The following is a 20,761-nucleotide window of genomic DNA, read 5'->3' on the forward strand; positions in this document are numbered from 1 at the left end:
TGCAGAGAGAAGCTCAACAGAGCAGCCTCCAATGTCAGAGGAGTGTATGAAGGAGATGTCAATCAAATCCAACACAGGTGCCACAAATAGCAGCTATCACTGGCCCATCCTCATATCTTTTATCAAGTGCTTGCTTCCTGAAGGCCCCAAGCAACTCCTCCCTGAAGGGCCCCCTCCACCAGCTCAACAGGCCATCAAGATAAAGGAGCCAAATACACTCCTGTCCTGCTGTTGATGGACACATAGATACGAGCTGAAGGGATGACCTCTCCATATTCACCTCTCTCCACCTTCATTTCCCTCCTTCCCACCACCATCCGCCTCTCTTTCCAGTTTTTCAGCCTCTGCTCTGCCACTGTGCCTCTTTCTCATTCCCAGCATTACTCTACAAGTCGCATTCATTCAGTCTCCACCCGTTCCTATCACTCCTCCTCTTTCATCTCCATCTTCCCACCACACATTTCAGTGGGAGCTCTATTGTTTGCTAGAGAGGAGCAAGCTGCTACTGGTTCTTATCTGGGGATGTTGGCGGCACATCTGTAGATGCTATCAGCTGCTCTGTTGCTCTGTTTATGCTTCAGCACAGCAAGAGCAGCTAGCAGGGAAATGAGATGGATGGAGGATGGGGCCAGAAGAAAATGGAGCCTCTTCTTCAGCAGAAATGATGGAGTGAAGGGCAGAGAGGGGAGCACTGAGGGAGGGAGAAACTATGGAAGGAAATTGTAGACAAATTAATATCATCAATTTATTTAAAAAAGGCTGACCCCACACTTTTTCACAGAACTCTCTTCTTTTGCATTGATCCATGGACACTAAATGCAAATGTGTCAAACGCTACATACAAGCACTAAGCAGACTTCTTCAGCATAATTTAGTACTTATCTTTAAAACTGTGTGTGGGTGTATGCTTCAAATTATACCCCAGTGAAGCTAAGGTAGAACAAAAAACATTCCCTGCATCAGTGAGCTGTGTTTAAGGACAATAGTTAACGTACTCATTTGCACACATTCTCGCAATTTGGAGACATTTTTGTAATGGATTTCATTGCGAAGGATCTACAGCTGCTTTTTGGATAATATCAGCATGGGTTTTACCGTGCTGATGATAATGAAATGCAATGCAGACACAATGAGGCAGCTCAGGCAGTCAACCATGCTACACAAAGCATCAGCTTGACTCCTGAACTTAAAGGGATATGTCTTTCAAAGTGTAGGTTACAGAGTCAGGCGGAATGGCTGCTGACAATCTAGTGTCAGACAGATGAGTTTCTCTATGAATCACTATTCTCAAATAGAGACTATTCCTGTATTTGTGGGAGTATGTATAAATGTGTATGAGTATGGGACTGGCAGCTTGGGAGCAGCAGATGTTTCTGAAGACACAGATGTAGTGCAGGGTGATGATGTCACTCAACATGGCCAGGGGCATTCATCATCATTTACCTCGTTGAGAGGTGTGATGGTGTGGCAAATTAACGTCAGTTAGCACTCCCCCTACCAGCCGTATAAACACAACATCTCTGCCGCTCATTTTTTAGACCAAAACACAGGTTCAAGTCTAAAGAAGAAAATGGAAAATAGACTGAGTGATAGATTGTTATCAACAGTATAGAAAAGCAAATGCACATTCAGTTATTGCTTATAAGTTAATAATTATTAAGTCCAAGTTTACACCTTTGAATGGAAATTAAGGGGTGACACTGCAGGTGAATAGGGTAAAAATTGAACTAATAGATATCACCACTAAACTGTCCTAGTTGATTCTTAACATTAAGACAATCTGTTTTTTTAATTACAGGTTTTCTGAAACATTATGTTTAAATATGCAAATGAGGAAGTTTCTAACGAAATATGTACCAATTTGCATCTATTTTAAGAACTGAAATCTGAACACTAAAATAAGTCAGGTTCAAAATTTTTGTTTTAGTTTGTTGACACATTATACTTTGGTACTTTGGGATTTTGGTTATTTCTTTTTTATTATTTCATAAATCAAAAATACTATCAACAAGCATTAAAAACTATTTTCGACCTGTTTTGGGGAATAAAATGTTGTATAATTTAGGCTATGAATGATTTATGAACAAACCCCTCTGTAAAAACCTTCAGAATATAGTCAGGAATACGAGTTTGTTGTACAGAAGTGTAGCTGAAGTGGAGATTATAGGTTCAGAGTATGAGAGAAAACTAATTTTGAGAAAACTGCCCTTAAAGATAAGCATTGTAAAATTCTACACATTTTCATTGAAAATCAATATTTATAGACCCAAAATCAAATCAAATCCTTAACAACACTAATACATAACATCTCAAACACATCAAAACTGATAACTGAGTAAGAGCATGTCTGAACAGACACACGTACACACACAAAACACAGAAATAGACAGACAATCGAGGAAAGCTAAATCAGGAAGTGTCACATGATGCATCTAAACCAATCACCTTGTCAGAAATTGACGCTAGCCAATCAGATTTCATGCCTAGCTTAAATCTGCCTCTGTACTTTTACAATTAGCTGCTGGTTCAAAGGAAATAATCATATTTGGATTTGATAGCATTGTGCAGGAGAGAGAGCACTTTCCAGCGGTACCAGGGATCATATGGAGCAGATAGCGGCAGGAGATGTAACATTAGTATGCTAACTTTTAAGAGAAATCTACAGATGCACACAGACAAACTATAGTAAAATAAACTACTGAATGTGGATTTCTGACTTTTTTCCCCACTTGTCTGAAAGAATACATGTTAAGGAATCAAAGTAGCCCAAAATCTCAAAATTGACCAGTGCATGAAAAAAACGATTTTTTTGCCCGCCTTGTCTCGCCTTAATAGGGAAAACTGCTAATTGCTAGTGCCTGCCAAGAGCTCAGAAAGTTTGATTTTTTTCCCCCTCCTTTTCTAAATTCGTTTAAACATCTTTCTGAGATACTCCAGTGACCCTCAACAACAGGCCAGACAGAGCCGCTCACATTTCAGCAAGGGATCTCACATGATGAGAAGACCAATCTCTCCATGTAGACAGAAAACACAAAAACACTTTCAAAGTTCATTAGCCATATATGGTAAGATGCAGATGCCATGTATAATACAGATTAAACAAACAGCAGCAAACACAGACATCAAATACTCTGAAAACATACTGTACATATTGAATAGGCTGCAGGAGGGAAATATCAGTATTTGAATCATACAGTGTGCAGCATTTATACCCTCAGTGGCCAACTTCTTACACACCGCTAATAGGTAAACTGTTTATCTATTGTGGTTAAATTTGCAAATAAAACCTGGATGTATTTACACCTGGCAAATGTGCAGTAGTGGATTTTCTCAATATAGTGCAGAGAGGAAAACAAAGCAGCAGTATTGAAATGGTCATATCACAAACAGTAAGGAAGACAAAGTAACAATGAAAGGCAATATAATCACTCACTCATCCCTAATGGAAAAGGATGCGACGGATCTCTAGAACACCTGGACGATCTGACAGTGTGGCATTTGCAATTACTCCAGTCCATCTGCAGTGCAGTGCCCTCAAATGGAGCAGATGCTATGCTGACAAATCTACATCTGATGAGTCTTAATTGTATATATGTGAGCATTTGTGTCCCTGAATATTGTTTTGTCCAACATGGAAATTAACCATCTAAAGCCCAAACTAAGAAAATGCGACTGTGCTTCTGCAATCCATGTTTCACCAATACATATTGGTAAGCATATTTCTGTCCTTTAAGCACAAGGTTGCACGGTCCCCGCACCCCAAGAAAGATTTATTACATATATCCCCAACATCAAAGACAAATGCTTTGATGCAATAACTGTATCCAAGTTGCTTTCTGTTCCCTGGCTGTAAATGTAACAGGAATTGAGACCAGAGTGTGACAGTACAGAGGTGCAAGGAAGCTGAGGAAGATAAAAGTAAAAATGTTGGCAGTGTGTAGAATAAATGCTGTGCACGCTGTGGTATTGTTGTTCTGCCTTGTCTGGTTGTGTGTGTGTGAATAAACAGTAGGTGAGATACCGCCGACCTTGGAGCACAAGTTATTCTCTAGCTTAAAAGAAGGCACACACAGCATCCCACTCGGATACTGAAGAGATCTTCTGGAAGTGGAGTGTGTTTTCTGTCCAGTGCACTCATCTTCCACAGGGTCTCATCAGGGCTGCGTCCTTTTCCCCACTTTTATTTGTCGGGAACTCAGTCACATTTACTATGAACACAGGTATGTGTCAAAGACCAAAGAGCTCATTGGCTTTCCCAGGAGACCTACTTCTGTTGCTCATACCATCATTAAATGGAAACCAACACTGATTTTATTTATAAAAAGGAAAACCAAAGATTGTTTTTCCTTCAGAATTTGGAAGATAAAAGTCAGAAAGCTTAGGTCATCTTACTGGACTTCCAGCACCCTCTACACAGTAATTTGCAAGGGTGTCACTTTGTGTTGAAAAGTGGTGGGGATGTAAGGGCTCAGACTTGGGGCGTGATGATAAACGTGGGTCACAAGACGGGATGAATTAGAACAAGCCAAAAAGATTTTTAACAATATTTGAAGAAATATGAAATGCTGAAATATACAAGCAGGAGGGCTCCCCCAGAAAATTAGAGCAATAAACACATAACTTCCTGCATTCTGGAGACATTTTCTGCTCCAATTTACAGTGGAAAGGTCCTTATTTATATAAAGGGAAACAAAAAACTCGCCTGGCAGGTGACAATTCATAAATATAACAGAATATAATGCAGTAATCAGCAGCTTGTTTAGCTTGTTTTCTTCTTCGCTGCTTTCTGTGATGTTTTTCGTGACAAGTGACAACAGTAATGTGTACCTAGTGTTAGTGTATATGTCATGTACATACATGACATATACACTAGGTACAATTGCTGTTTTTATTCATTGTTGTATTCTTTTTGTATTTACCATTACTGGCTGCTGTATGTAAGCCAAATCGCCTCTCAGGGACATTAAAGCAGGATGCATTCAGTTATACAAAAGGCAATTCCATAATACCACACATCAACACTAACAGCAGGAGGCCTGTGCTCGAACACTGCAAACCTTTATTTTTTTTAATCATCAATCAAGCCTCATCAGACTCAACTCAGTGAAATCATGCATGTGCGAACTCATACACACTCAACCCTGAATTTGACACCTTCACAGCTTGCAACCACCAATCAAAAAGTGTGACGGCTCTGCATGGTGTGGACATGAGAAGTCTGAACACTCTCCCCAGGGCACGTACTGTACACTCAGAGAGGACAGCTCAGTCAAAGGAGGATCCACACATACTTATGAACAGTAGTTTCTTAAGGTTCCCTGCATAGCTGAATTGTTCATTGGAACAACATAACACTTTCTTGCTTATCGCACTCTCTCCTTATTCACACTTTACTCTTGCTCACACATGTAATGCTCCTGCACATTAAGACTGAGTCTGTGTTCCAACAAGCTCGAACAGGCTCCAACAGCTCCCAAGTCTTTATTCCAGATGAAGAACATGTACGGTCACCATTCATTCCCTGCTTTTATTTTCGTCCCTGTCACTCTGCAAAACACAGGAATACTTGGCATGAACCAACCACTGAACTTTCAATTAAAGACTGTCAAGCTAAATGTGGATGTTCCCATAATAAAAACCCTTTTTTGTAGTTGTATTGTTTGTCACTAAAGAAAAATATTCATTTCACCATAATTAAGGGAAACGTGAGGGGGGGTGGGGGGTCCGGGGGGGGGGCTGTGGTTGTTCTTAATGTTTTTCCACCAGCATAAAAGACAAAGGTCCAGTCAGCTGGAAGAGTGAGCGTGGAATATGAATTGAGTGGAAGTGGAGAGAAATGCTTTTCAAGGTGTCATCTCTCACACCTTAAGGGTGCCCCTTACAGCCCCACCTCTTCACTGCCTTCATAATACCATCAATGTTTATGGAAACCTGCTCAGATGGTGCAAAAAAGTCAATCTATAAATAACGTTGGTCTCTGAAGCATAAGAAACCAAGATGCTCACCAACAGAGCACTTCGCACTTTGGTTTCTTCAGTACACTCCATCTGTGAGGCGAGGCGTTCGTTCAGTGCCGAATATGCAATGAAAACACTCACGGTTGCACCATATTTCTACATCTTCAGCACAAGCCAAGTAGAGTAAAATATGCATTTCAAACATATTTTATTTACATCTTAAGTAGTAAAATCACCCTAGAATCACACATTTTACTCACAAAATAGACAAAAAGGATGTGCTTATCATCTAGCGACGATGCTTCAGAATTCAGGCAAAACATTAAGACTTCAGGGCAAAGGGGCTCATGAGAACATTGATATCAAAATGTAAAATCTTTTCAAAGAACAGGTGTCAAGACAAATGGCCTTGAATATCAAGACTAGCTGGACCATATCAATCTCGAATAAAAACTCTCAGTCTCACTTCTTTTCGCACCCCGTGTGTGTCTGATGAATACAGAGGTGTGTTTGAAAAGACTTCCCAGAGGCATGGGGAGCCATCAAAAAAAAACAGAGAGAGTCAACTCTTTCAGGGTTCAAAAGCTCTATGAAGCCCAATTTAGCTTTGAAACATGGGGACGTTTTAATATGAAAACCTAAAACTGCCTCATGCATGCTCACTCGGACGGGCATTGGGAGATGAAAGTGTGATGCGGATGAGCACACTGGTCCGTAACTGTGTAGGTATCGCTATCTGTAGAACCACAAGGAAGAAGACATGGATACTGAATGTCAATGAAGGAGAGGAGGATAAACAAAATGCTCTCAAGTGCAGTCTGTTCTCTTTTTTTATGCAGATTGAAAGAAAATGCAAGAGTCACTGACTGTCCGCTGCAAAAACTTTTCACTGCTTTGTATGAGGCGCTCCCCAGGTAGTAAAATTTCCTGCACAAAGCAGCCATTTTTTGACTTAAGTGTGAACTCTGACACATCCACCTTGAGAGGTTTACATATGGAGGACACACACCTCATATCCTCAGGATAGGATAAAGTGTCATTTTAGACAACATAGACAGAGATAGTTTTCCCGTGGAAAACCTTCTAGAAATATGTTATTCTTCACAGGAACCAGTGGATTTCTCACAATAAGTTGTCTGAATAACTTAAAAAAAATTTGTATATTCTCATTTTTTAGCCATGCAGAATATTTATCTTCAGCTATTTGGCATTGTCTCTTCTGTGTTCAATCTGCTGTATTCTTCTCAGCAGTCTGACTCTAATTGGATCTGGTTTAATCAGACTCAACTACTACAAGCAAACAATACCAGAAGTGACAATATGTACAAGTCGTAGGGGTAGTTTGCTTAGTAAGATCTGCATGCTGCAGTGGAAACTACTCTCCTTCAGGTCATCTGTTCTAGCCTTAAACAGAGCTACTTGTTTAGTGAACATTACATTCTAGTTCCCTGCCAAAACACTTACCATGCAATTGTGCTCAGATCAGGACTGAAAATAACAAAAACCCAAGCCCTGTAGACAGAAATGTGTGGAAAAATTAAGGTTTGGTTTGGAATAGCTGACTAATGACTTGATTTTAAAGTATTGAAAGCTGCAGATGATGCATGTGTGCATGGTTCCTAATTTTGAATTGTTAGATCAACACCACGCAGGCTTAATCCTGAAAGTTTATTCCACTTGATTGGTGTAAAGAATATCTTTTGATGTGCCATTTAACATGTTTTGACAATATATTTGAAGCAAATCGAACCACATCCAACTGTAGCTATTGAGAGGCAGGGTTGGTAGCAGACCCCAAACTCATGCTACTCACGTACAAGTAGATATTTTAGAACAGATGGTAGCAAGGCATCTATAAAAGACACAAGCACTCAAGCTGATTAACATGTCACAGCCACATTCTCACTGACGCCATGATTCTATCCTTCGGGTCCGAAGTGAAAATGAGAGCATTTAGGGGAAATCCCTGAGGCTGTGTATGCCTTGAGCAATGAAGAATCATCACTGATGTGCAGATGCCTCAGACATACTGTATACAGTTGTGAATAGAAGTTCTGGTAGTGGGCTGGGATGCGGGATAGGGAGCAGTGGGCTTGAAAACACAGATGAGTAGTGCGAGTCGAGGAAGTCATTATGCGCAAAGATTTTTTCTTCATCTGCTGACTCCAGCAGTCAATTATCACACTCATTAGAACACAGTAATTGCACCAGCCAAAGCATAGTGCAGAAACAGGCTGAAAATGGTCCGATTTGAATTGGACAGTACACTTTAATTTGAAATTCTAAATGCAGCTTCATTGTGAAGAAAATGTCCCCAGGTATTTGGAGTTTTTTCAAACGCTCTCTGAGCAGTAGCATATAACCCGGCAAAGGCACAGTAACAATGTTAAAGTAATTTAATGGGGAATTAGTCTATTTCCTGTCTTTATCTACTTATCAGGTATAGTAATGATAAAGCTGTCCTGGCACACACCTGACTCAACTGCTCTCTTATACCCCTTTTCCCACCAAGACACCTCCTGGGTAAAAACCTGTGTTTGCAGTTGGTGTGAATGTATAATCTTACCTGGGTCTGCAACCCTGCTCACAAGAGTGTGTTTAAGGTGGTCAGATACTGCTTGGCTTTGGCGTTACAGGGTGAACATTTGCTATTTCTGCCCCTCTTGGCCATTAATTCAGCTATCCTAAAAAGTAAAGAGCACAACTTCTACATGAACCTTTTTATGGTGAACAAATTATATAACCTTATAGGATTGAATTTTCTAAACACATTGTCAACTAGGGTGAATCTCCAGTGTAAAAACATTGCAGAGCACATTTTAAAAGGTTATTTAAACACAATCCCTGTTTAAGTACATTAAATCATGATTTAACAGTAACTTGTAGTGTAATGAGGAGTGTGTGGACTAAAACAATTTAATATTCACATGTAGGCTGGTAGTCAAACATGTGTTACCTCGTTTCAAATCCAATATCACTCGCTGGGTTTGAGTGTGAACAGCAAAAAACCAAGCTCGTAACTCGTGTGAAACAACCTCGCATTATTACTCAACTTTTAATTTACACATAGAATAAAGCTAATGTTGAATGATGCTATGTCACATACAGTAGAGGAGAATTTTTCCAGATAAATACAAAGACAATTAGACGCATGGGTGTACATTCCCACGCACACAAACACACAGGCACCAAGCACCAAGGTGTCTGGAGAGTAGAGATAGGGCTGTCTCCATCAGCCTCTACACCTACCCAGAGGACCTAATCAGTCAGTGAATACACGTAAAATGGAGTCTGTCATCTACTGCCAGCCCAACAGACTCTTTGTCGACACTTTTCTCCTGCTACTGTGCTCCGGAGAGAAAAAAAGATGGATCTTTCCCTATAGCTCCATCCTCAACCAAGATTTCCCACATCATATTTTCTCAGCCGTTGCATCGAAGAGTCCTGCTTCTCTGTCTCCTTTACAGCCTCATCTTTGCAGACGGCTACAACAGCTAAAATACGTGTTTTTTTTCCTTTCTTTTTTAAAACAGCATTTCAGTTATTTTCCTTTTTCATTACTTGTACTCCAAGGGTAGCTGAATGTTTTCATTTTTCAGCTCAACATATGATTAATACACCTCAGCAGAAGTGCAGATTTGTACCAGTCTCACCCCTCTGCTTTATCTAAGGCCTCTCCCATCTTGTTGCTTCCATCCCTCAGCACATGTGCTATAGACAGATGAAAACCAGGGTAATGGCACACCACTGTGACCCTGACCCTGCTTCCGGGTCAGAGCCATTCGTCATGGCAACGACCCCAGCACTCGGCAGCAAAGCAGCACATAATTGGTCATAAGGGGGAAGCGCCTGCACCTGGAAATGTGCCTACCATGTCTGCACTAAGGTGCATACTGTAAATATAAAGCACTGTTTACATTTGGAAACTACCATGAGTCTATGCTGGCATTTTGGGGTTATTAATAACTACTTTATCCTCATTAAATCTCAAAAACATAAAAACGTTTTAACTGGCAAACAATAAAAATGTGTATTACAGCAATCATTTGGTAGCAGACGAGTCAGTAGCTTCGTTACTTTCAGCAAGTTAAACTTCCATTCAGTCATCTCCTGCTTTCCATAATCACATATATTACGTCTTATTATCACAACTTATTTGTTCTTAGCTGTTTCTGTTGTCAGACAACTAAACAAGTATAATGTAGTGATTTGTGAGAGCTGAAATTCAAGCAATTATTCCTGCAATGCTGCGGTGAGATGCTCAGGAGGAATTCTTGACAACATAAATATGAATGCATAAGTGTGTGACAGGCATACATAGGCATTCAAAATACACACCTCTTAACAATATTCCTACACAGCACCTAACTGTGTTTGAGCAATGATATGTCAGTTTTAAAACACAACACAGCCCGAACTACAATAGACTAGAGTTTTCAGAAAAAAGTGAGTTCAGTGCTAAAAAGCACTTTTTTGTTGTGTACAAAGTTTACTTATTGTAGATGAAAAGTGAAAACAGGAGAGGAAAAGATCTGTTTTTTTAAATTTAGCCAGCTTGGTGTGGACAAAGTCAAGACTCACATGCACAAACTCACAAACAAAAGATTAAATTCTTAAGAGGAAAATAATGACATGGTTGATGTATTTCTTTCCGGGGGTTCCTTTGAGAGAGAGGGAGATATTTTTTGTTTTTGTTTAGATTTATTACTGTTTGTTTGCCATTTTGGCACGTTATGACTTGTGTGCAGCCACTGTAGAACTGCAAAATAGGCAATTGCAAGGGTATGTGTGGTCGCGAGTGCGTGTGTGTGGGGGGGGGGGGGGGGGGGGGGTAGGAAAGGATATTAGAGGTAAAAATGTAAGGCTGAGATAATTGTAAGAAAGGACAGGAGGTTTATTAAATGAGAGAAAGGATAAAGAGGGCAAGACAAAGGAGAAAAAGTGAACAATTTGGTAGTGTGAAAAAATGCACTGAATAGGCAGGATGAATGCATTTAGTTCAGTGAGTAGTTAGACATCAGCTGATTGGGCTATATCTCTGTGTGTAGTTGTAACCAGATGAGCCATTGAGATAACACTTTTTGTATGCCCTGTCTGTGCGTCGTGCGTCATGCGTGTGTGTGTCTGTTTTAATCAGGGTAAGTTTAGTACACTGACACATAGTGGCATGGACTATGTGCACAAAAGAAAACTGGTTATCGCCAGATGTCAGGCAGACAATCTCAGAACTTGTTCATATACAATCCAATAGCCTGTTTACTCAGACATTAAGACTTACATGCAGTTGGTCAAAAACCACACCTCTTGCCTATCCCCCAGGATCCATGACTGGCTGATATTAAAGCTAGGGTAGGGCATTTTATTTCAGCATTTTTTGTTATTTGTTGAAATACTATTTACATCCTGACAACAATCAATAAATAAAATGCTCTGACACAAAATGAAAAAAAATCCAGTATCAGCGGCTGTTGTTGGTCGGTAAAAACCACATACAAAATTTCATTCAGTTTGAATATGGGTGGGTTTTTTTCAGTTGGATACTTTAAACATCTAGCTGTCTCTTGCTAGTTCTCCAAAGCTGCCTCTCCCAGCTTTTAGTTTAATAAAAGTTCATGTTACATACTGTAAGAAAAATCTGGACAAAATGACGCAAAAGTGTTTGCAGTGAGGGATTTTTCTTTTAAACATGTCTGGATTTAGAATCTACAGCATTAGAAAGATACTTTTATTATTTTTATTATTTACTCATTTACTTAGATCACTTTATTTCTGGTGGATTTTGGATTGAATTATTAGGATGCAAACACATGTAAAATATTCAGGTTCATGTAAAAGGCCTGAATCCAGATTACATTCAGCTAGAAGAACATACTACACAGGCCACTCACAGTATATGTGTGAGTAGGGCAGGGCCATATGGCCAAAAATGTTATCACGATTTAAATATTTCATAGCATTTGATATCGATAATTATCACGATATATGTCAAATCATTATTTCTCTCAAGTTTAAAGTTCTGAGTGAAAATTGAAGAAACCAGATGGTTAATTGTGCGGTTAAACTATTTTTATTGTCCGAAAGTCAAACACTTGTTGCCAAACACTGGATCACTTCACAAATCTGTTCAAAACAATTATGATAAAATCTTTTTTAACAATATGATTAGTAAATCTTTTATCAGTCCCTGTTCCTCCACAAAATAATATTTTAATAGAAAAATTAAGTGCTAATTTGTTTGGGATTCAAATGAATTAAACCAAACATTTGATGATATATTGAACACTTATTATATTGTTATTGAGGAAAATTATATTGCGATAATTATCATTATTGTTTTATTGCCCAGCCCTATGTGTGAGTTTGTCAAAGCACAGCGATGTCAGCGAAGTCTCATCACCCTGCCTGAAAGGATTTAAGAGCAACTGCTTGTGCTTAAAGAAAATCATTGTTCTGTAATTAGCTGAAGTTGGTGCATTCAGATAATATCCAATTAAAGACTTACACTGTAAATGATAACTCTATAGGGTATCGGGGCTCTACAGTGCAAACATTTCACTCGCATATGCCCCTAAATGCCCCTGGATTGTTATGTATGAATGGTTATGAACATTGAGTTAGTACTTAGCATTAACAAATTAGAGACCATTGTAGACCATTGTTATTTCACAAGGATTTAATGAATGAAAACAACCCACAAAAATGAAACTGCTGTTTTGTCCAACTGGAATTAATATTACACTAGTGGTAAGCTATATAGCATTTTTGAAATTATAATGAATATAGTAACGTTATAAGATTAATATATTAACATCATACTAACAATATTCTAAATGAACCGCAACAAATTTTTATTTAATGTTATACTCATACACTCATATATACTAGTTCCTCCTCCACGTGGTGGATAGAGCATCTGCACTGGACAGATGTAGATTTAGCCAGAGCCCGGATGCCAGTACATGTGCTGCTTGGGAAAAAGGTCAACTTACAGCCCTAAGTATATTAGCCTACATTTGCATTCATGTTTAGGTTCTCTTGCAGCATTTTTGTTCTGTTAATCTGAGTCACTAAAAGAAGAATCCAATTAATGAGGAGCCAAAGTATTTACAGTAAATCCAACTAATCATAGCAACATCATTACATGTGGCCTATTGTGATGTTTTATCGCAACTGGACATCTTTATTTGGTTGACATCCATTTTATATTGTCAAAACATAGATGACATTTGATTAGTCACAATATGTAAAGATGCCAACTCAATTAATCAAATGTATATCCTACAAAGTGTCTCCAACAATACCACAATGCAATAATGATGCAATCATCCTTCTTCACATTTTCAACGCCGTCATGTCCTTGGGGGGTGACACCCCCCCCTTCCCCAAAACAGATTAAAATACATCAAAAAAAGGATTAAAGAATCTGCAGACACCCCTAAATCCTTCAAAGGGTGTCCGACTCTATCAAAGGATGAGCATGCTTAAATATGAGGCGACACACATGACACATGAAGAGTGTTGGTGTTCAGTTTATAATTTCTACTACTATGGGGAGGGAGAAATTAGATTTCAGTGAAACATGATATCAAAGCAAAGTGATAAGTGGCTTTGGTTATCTTTAAATACCACAGTAGCCTATAGGTGAGAGAAGAAGAGAGGGCAAAACATAAGAAAAACTGAGGGGAGCAGATAGGGCAGAAACAGAGAAACACTAAAACAAAAAGCTGATATATTTGATTAGAGGACTGACTCATCTACATATGTTAAGGTCAGAGAGAAAACAAAACAAACTGGCTGCAAGATAGTGGGAGAGAGAAATTCTTCATTTTCTCATTTGGGGGTTTCCCTGTTAAGCAGCGGTGAGGTGGGGCTCACCTCAAGCAATTTTTAAGTAGGGCTGAGTTCAAAGCATGCCGATGGGAGGAGGGACGGCTGTGTGGGAGAACGGCAGACAGTTAAGATGGGATTTCTCATTACTTGCGTCTCGCTCTGTGTCCTGGCTATCGCTGCTGTATACTGCTCGCTCTCCGCCCTATAATTTTTCTCCCCCTCCTTTTCTCTTACAGAGACTCAAACTGAATACATAAAATTGGGCCCCACTAGGCCACACTCCCCCTCTCTTTTTTCTTAGTCTGCTTGCGTTTCCACAGTATCTGACTGTGCACACACACGCTTAAACACACAGAGGCAGACTGGATGACAAAGCAAGAGCAAAGAGGAGACACAAGGCAGAGAGAGATGTTACAATGTGCACACAAATGTGACTTCAGCTGGCCAATAGGATAATATAATAAATGTCCACAATACCTTATTTTAAGAAAGGTTTGCAGTATACAGGGTACATGTATGATAACAGAGCAGAAACACAGAATATTCATTTAATTAAACTGCATAGTAATGGGACAATTAGTCAATATTCAAAACATATTATTTTAATAATTATTATGACGACAAATTTGACATTTGACCCTTTGGTTGGACTAATGATTTTGATCAGTCACAAAAACAGTTTGTGCATATGTAAACATCGTCGAAGAGAAACCTAAGGAGATCAGCAGCCTGGTAAGGCAAAGAGGCGAAGCTGATGAGCAAAGCGCCATAGCATTGATGGTTATGATGTGTGGAAGTGGAGGTGTTTCCTCGAGAAGAATGAGCCGCACGTCTTATAGTAATCAATCCCAGATATTACCCCGGTATTTGTCGGATATGCTCCCTGCCACGCAAGCCACCCGTGACTCATTCCGTCATTACATCTGAGAGGTCACGCCCACTGCACCCCTGCCTGCACCATCGTTCCTGGGTCTGATGGCGGCCTAATGGCCTGCTCTCTCTACACTGCAATTAACCTTTTATTAGCCACCTGCCAGCCAGCTAGAGATACATCTGTGCTTGTGCCTGAGTGTGTGTACGAGTGTCAGTAACACCATAAATGCAATAGTGTGTTGTGCCCTGAAATGTGGTCAACACATGTATGCATGTGCACAATGGCTTAAGCTTTTACATCTATAATTTCAATCCATGTGTGTGTCAGTGTGTGTATCTGGACCTATAATAGCTGACAGATTTCACCTGCTCTCCTCTTCAAGTAGAAATTGATTGAATCCAGCATCCCATCATGGCTGACTCATGCAGATCCCACTGGCTGTAAGGTTGCCTGATTGCAGAACTCATCTTGGCACAGGAACTAAACAAGTCCCCTCTGTATTACATGTCGATGCAACATTAGTGACAGGTATTGATAAAACGCCGCAATAAATTGCCTACTGTCCAGTGGCTGAAAAGACTTGAAGATGCGCACACATACGCAAGCACACTGCCATTTACTAATTCCAGACATAAACTTATACATAAAAACCCTCAGAAGCTGTCCCGTGTTTTAATTTTCTTTAGAGTACGCTGACAATTAAAATTTGATTAACGTCAGGAGAATTGCCCTAGTGAGTGAACCTGGGGTCTACTATGACTTCTATTACTCAACATTAAGATCTTGTGTATGAAGGCTGAAAATGGCTAAAGTGTGTGTGAATACGTAAGGCGGCTGCAGCAAGGAGCCAAGTAAATATGTTATTTAAAAAATCCAACTCAAGGTTCTTCCAAATGTTTAACATTTTAACCATAAATTCTAAGATTCTTATTTGGTCTTTAAATACTAGACTGCAGTCTTGAAATATGCCATCTCTTAAAGTTTCATCAAAGCTGGGCCACTGGTGTCTAAGATATCACACTTAAATACTTTTATTAGTAATGCATTTTATTTGGCCATTCTCTGTATTATTTTTCTGAAGCACATTGATGATACTGTATGCTTCTAAGTTTTGTCACGTTGCACATGCAGTTAGACAACTCAACTCTTTGATCAAGGAAGGAAACACCTTCTCAATCTCTCCAATGGTAATATAGTGCCTCATTAACTTGTAATTCAAAAGCTTATGAAAGGAAACAGAATCACAGTAAGACAGTGACTTCACACAGACTCTCAGTATCCAAGAGGCTTATACTGTACTATCCCATTGTCAACAAGAGGCCTCTCTTAGGCGTCTTAAAATCTGGCAGAGCACTGCTGAGCAGGAGGCACACAGTAAATGCATTCTGTGGCTCCTTCAGCTGCAAATTGAATTTCGGGGCACGGCTTGACTCAAAACACCTAATAATCCCACGTCACTTGCTGTTCCCAAACTAAACAAGGTCACATTGTAGGACTAGTAATGAAAAAAAACAGGCCCTTTTACAAGCATTTATCCAGTAGGGCAATGCATTCAGGCTCCACCAAGGTGAAGGTATTTATAGATGAAAACGTACAAATGGCTGAGCAATTCAAGGACAAAATACAATGAACAACCTTTTCACACCTACAGATGTTATGTGGATGTGGAGTAGCAAACACTGCAAATAAGTGGTGAAATAAAGAAATCTTCCATATTTCATAAAAAACATACTTTGTCTTACATTGTTTTTAAAAAAAATGAGATCAATATAAGAATGAGAGAATGTAACAAAGCTTGAAAAGAGGTGTTGAGTTGTTGTTTAAATGGTATTTAACTATTCTATGCATTATTTACGCTGTACAATATGCAATTTACATACCACTTTCATTTCCGAATTTATGACCTTCTTTTATACGCACACCCACCCACACAGGTATATTCAGTTACATTAGGCTTGGTTAAAGCTGAGAAGAACTAAACTGGGAATTTGGTGAAGACACAAGCCCTTATACACAGGTGTTTTCAGTTATGAATCAGCCACGTTGATAATGTACACAGTGACAACAGTCACTGAGAGAGGGCTCATCAGCTCGGGCATACGATGGGTGTGTAAAGCCTTTGCTTGTGTTTGAACTCTTCCCATAATATGAGGGTGAATGTTGAATTGTCAAAACATTCACCACGTACTACAATTACAACTGCGTTTTCCACCATAGCATTCAAGGAGAACAGGATATGGCAAAACTCTCAGTTAAGTTGATAAATCTGGCAGTCCTTACCTGCTACGGAGAGACGCGCTGTGCGGCTGGAAATGGATCCCAAGTTGTCAATAGTAGCAACGCACTGATAAGTGCCCTCGTCAGGCTTATTGTGCTTAGAGTGGACCACATGGGTGAAGAATAGCGAGCCATCAGGAAGTATGTGTCGTCTTTCATCTGAAACCAGGCTCATGAAGGTGCCATCTTTCTTCCACTCTATGCGTACCGTCGCAGCTGCGTCGCTGTGGGTCGAGCAGTTGAGCAGCGCCGAGTTGCCCCGAATGGCCAGTGTGTCTTGGGGCTCCACTGTGAACCAGAAGGGGCTGAAGGGCTGTGCTGCTGAACCTAGAGGGCAACAGGGGAGAACAGAGATCTTACCTGGATGTTCTACATAGACACTGTGTATTGTGTTAGAACAGGATCACGTCTTAGCAGTGACAAGTAATAAATCAAACAAAATTCATGCTGTAGTCGAACACCTGATATGTTTGTTAGTCTCTGCAGCTGATGCCAATGTTGATATTAATTACTTCATTATAATACCAGCATGTGTCTACTTTCCACCAGTGAGGGAATATAAATTTGATGCTAGGCATGGATGCTGTCATCTGAAAAGCTTCATGTTAGTAATAAATCACCTGTTGTGATGCATTATGTATTAGTAATACATCACCTGTTGGAATGTCAAAATAAAAAATAAAAAATGGATTACTGAACATAATATTGAGGTAAGTGTTTGCCTTTATTCTGCAGCAGAGGAATCAAAAGTGCAGTAAAATACTGACTATCACTCTCGAATACACATGACCACTACTGTAGCTGCTTTTTGAGTTCAGCCACCTGACAATACAGCAAAACCTCCTAAGATGTTGTCCACTTCAGTGGCACGTTTTAAAACTTGCTCACACAAAATGTGATAGTGGCTGAAATAAAAGAACACTGCTGGACTCCAAGTGCCCCAATCACTCAATGAAAGATGTTTCCAAAGGAAAACATCTTTTTGTTCATTCTATCTTTTCAGCCAGTGTGCCTCAGTCTATCCCAAAGACTCCAAGAAGCTTTTCATTATGAAACCACAGGCCCCACTGGAATTGGACGAGAGGAACTGACAAATTTAACCGAGTCTAGCCTCTCTGGCAAGTTAATATCACGTCTTGCTTTATTATAAGTACAGAGTGCGGTGAGGGAGTAAACACTTTGGAACGCAGTTGCCATTTCCTTTCCACGAGCATAAATGGTAACATCGTACTGACATGGATAGTGCCAAAGTTAGAGTAAGTGCAATTGCTCTGCATTTGTCCTCATCCATTATTCAAGCGCTCCCACCCTAAGAGTCACACAGTGGTATTGTTTAGATAAATAACACCAATTATCAGTTCTGCAGGGATGGAGGAGAGCTAGAAAAATAATTAAGAGGGTATGAAGGTATTTTAATAATGTAGCGAATGGAGTGAAATAAGTGGCTGAATGTTAAATGCAGTTTAAAATATGCCTGCTCTCTTCCAAGAAAATGGCATGTCTCCAGGGGAGAGTGAGAGCAGAAAGAGAGGAAGACAGAAAAGGAGAGAGAAGGGGAGAGAGAAATGCTATGTCAATGGTTCAGCTATTTAACGACAAGGAGGTAATTTCTCTACCTTGCGGCTCCAAGTCCCTAGCGTGAGATCCAAAGAGAGGAGCAATGTAATGCCTGGTCCATTATGGTGGCAATATGGATGCTTGTCCTCCGTGCACTTAGTTCTCTTGAAAGCACAAACAATTACAGCAAAACGCTGGAGAAAATTGTACAGATATTTTCCACTTTCAAATTATGGAAAGGCAAGACAACATAGCATTCCAACTATGCTGTGCAACTGTCTCAACACTAATTTCCTGTCTCAGCAGACAGTGTTGGACTGGGCCAGATTGATAAGCACAAGGCCTTCACCAAAGACTGTTGTTGGATGCCATCTTACTTATAGCCTCTAATGGCTGCCACAGTTTTACATATGTTAAACTGTTAAACTGGCAAGTTTCAAATCAGATTTTACTGCAAGCTAAATTCTTAATCGGAAGCTACTGACTACTGAAGCTACTAAGACTGCTCATACATACAATATTTTATTTTGAAAATACTTTCAGTCAGAAGAGGATGTGAGATTCAAGTGGATAAACAGAATTAAGTAACCTTAAGCTGGCACAACACATTCTCAACTCGTAACTCTTAGCTGTAAGCGAGTGGTTTTAAATTAGGCTGAAGTAAGAAGCTGATTTCAGGAAATCAATCAATTCAGAGCAGCCTAGAGTATATATTGGGCAGAATATGACAACACCAGCAAATGTATGTTACTGATGGTGTACATGACAGATGGAGGGAGACCAGAGTGGAGTAGCAGTGGGGGAAATTTGTCACTCCTGCAGACCAGAGGCACCATGGCATGCTTAATCATCTCTGGTTTACGCTCCTGGAACAGTGGGTGTGTGGGTTGGGCAGAGCTTCCAGGCCTGGCTTTTTTCCAGTCCAAAGACCATCTTCAGCTGCTCTCTATCTGAGCAGAAAACTGAATGGGCTTGAAGGTCCTGCATCACCCTATCAGAGCCAAAACAGCCGCTTTTAGCAGCTTTTTATCCCTGTCGTAGGACCAGTAGGGGAGGGCTTAGCTTCAGCTCTACTGTCAAACAAAATGGCGAACCATCTGCTTTCCGTTGCAGACACAACATCCACACTCAGCAGGGCAGGGGAAAGAGAAAAAGATGGGACTGGAGATGGGGGTAAACTGGGGGGTGTGAGGGGTAGATGGCAGGCTAATAGGCTGGTTTGTGTTCAACAACACTAACAACCCTTTTAAATTATTTCCACCTTCAGCCAAACACACATGCCAGCAGACAAAGCAAAACAGTGATGCCACTGGTAACGGCCAATGTCCAAACTCCAATAAACATGGGAAGGTAGGATAATGTAATCAATGCTGGACACATCACGTTCAGGCTAAACAAATATTTTGATGAAAAGTGACCTCAGCTGTCAAAACATTTTCATTTTATTCCAAATAGTTGACAATATTTTTTATATTTACATTCTTTGTAGCATGTAGAGACTACTACTACTACAAATCATAACTAAAGCTTTCACAGACTAAAGACAGGCTTCAACATTTAGGTCAAAGTCAAGGAAAAGTTAACTTCTGGCAACTAACAAGATTGTGAGTTGCAGGCATGGGAAAGAAAAACTCTAATGAACACCTACAGAACAAGCTGCATTCTCTTGATGTATTCTGAAGTGTTCATTGACAGAAAACTCAACAGAGCGTTTGTTCCCATACATCATTAAAGTGCAGAGAATATATCTAAACAAACCGTGCTGAAACAGAACAAAATAAAACAAAGAGGATGAAGTGAATTTTACAACAATAGAAAATTCTGTCTCTTGTATCAAAACATTTGTGTCTTGTAATGTTTTTACCAATAATATGCAAGGGAATGGATGTTTGTCATATTTTAATATACTAACTCCAGAATAAAATTAATTCTCCAATAAATGTTTCTTAGAGTTGCAATGGAGAGCACATAAGTCTGGTCATGTCAGAATGTGTTAGTAAATGTATTTGTATAGCGCCTTTCTAGTCTTTTCGACCACTCAAAGCGCTTTTACACTACATCTGCATTCACCATTCACACACATTCATACTGAGACCTAAGTGCTCAAACAGAAACTAACATTCACACACATTTATACACTGGTGGAACAGCCACCAGGGGCAATTCCCGTGATTGCTGTTACAATAACAGAGGCTCTTCTGTGGCCTGGACTTAGCGACGAGGAAATCCTGGACATCCTGAAAAGTAAAACACAACTTGCCATTTG

General features: G+C 39.8%; 1 protein-coding gene across 15 annotated transcripts in view; it reads right to left on the reverse strand.

Moving 5' to 3' along the window:
- neo1a (neogenin 1a) overlaps nucleotides 1–20,761 on the reverse strand; it is a 156,573-nt gene that overhangs the window by 82,503 nt on the left and 53,309 nt on the right. For all 15 annotated transcript variants that reach the window (XM_038700677.1, XM_038700682.1, XM_038700686.1 and 12 more), the window contains exon 2: nucleotides 16,942–17,265. In XM_038700677.1, coding sequence (XP_038556605.1) covers nucleotides 16,942–17,265 — 324 coding nt within the window. The remainder of the gene's footprint in view (nucleotides 1–16,941; nucleotides 17,266–20,761) is intronic.

This window comes from Micropterus salmoides, unplaced genomic scaffold, assembly GCF_014851395.1.
Source record: "Micropterus salmoides isolate LMB-PRFRI ecotype aquatic unplaced genomic scaffold, ASM1485139v1 Ms_hic_scaffold_6, whole genome shotgun sequence".
Taxonomy (NCBI): Eukaryota; Metazoa; Chordata; class Actinopteri; order Centrarchiformes; family Centrarchidae; genus Micropterus; species Micropterus salmoides.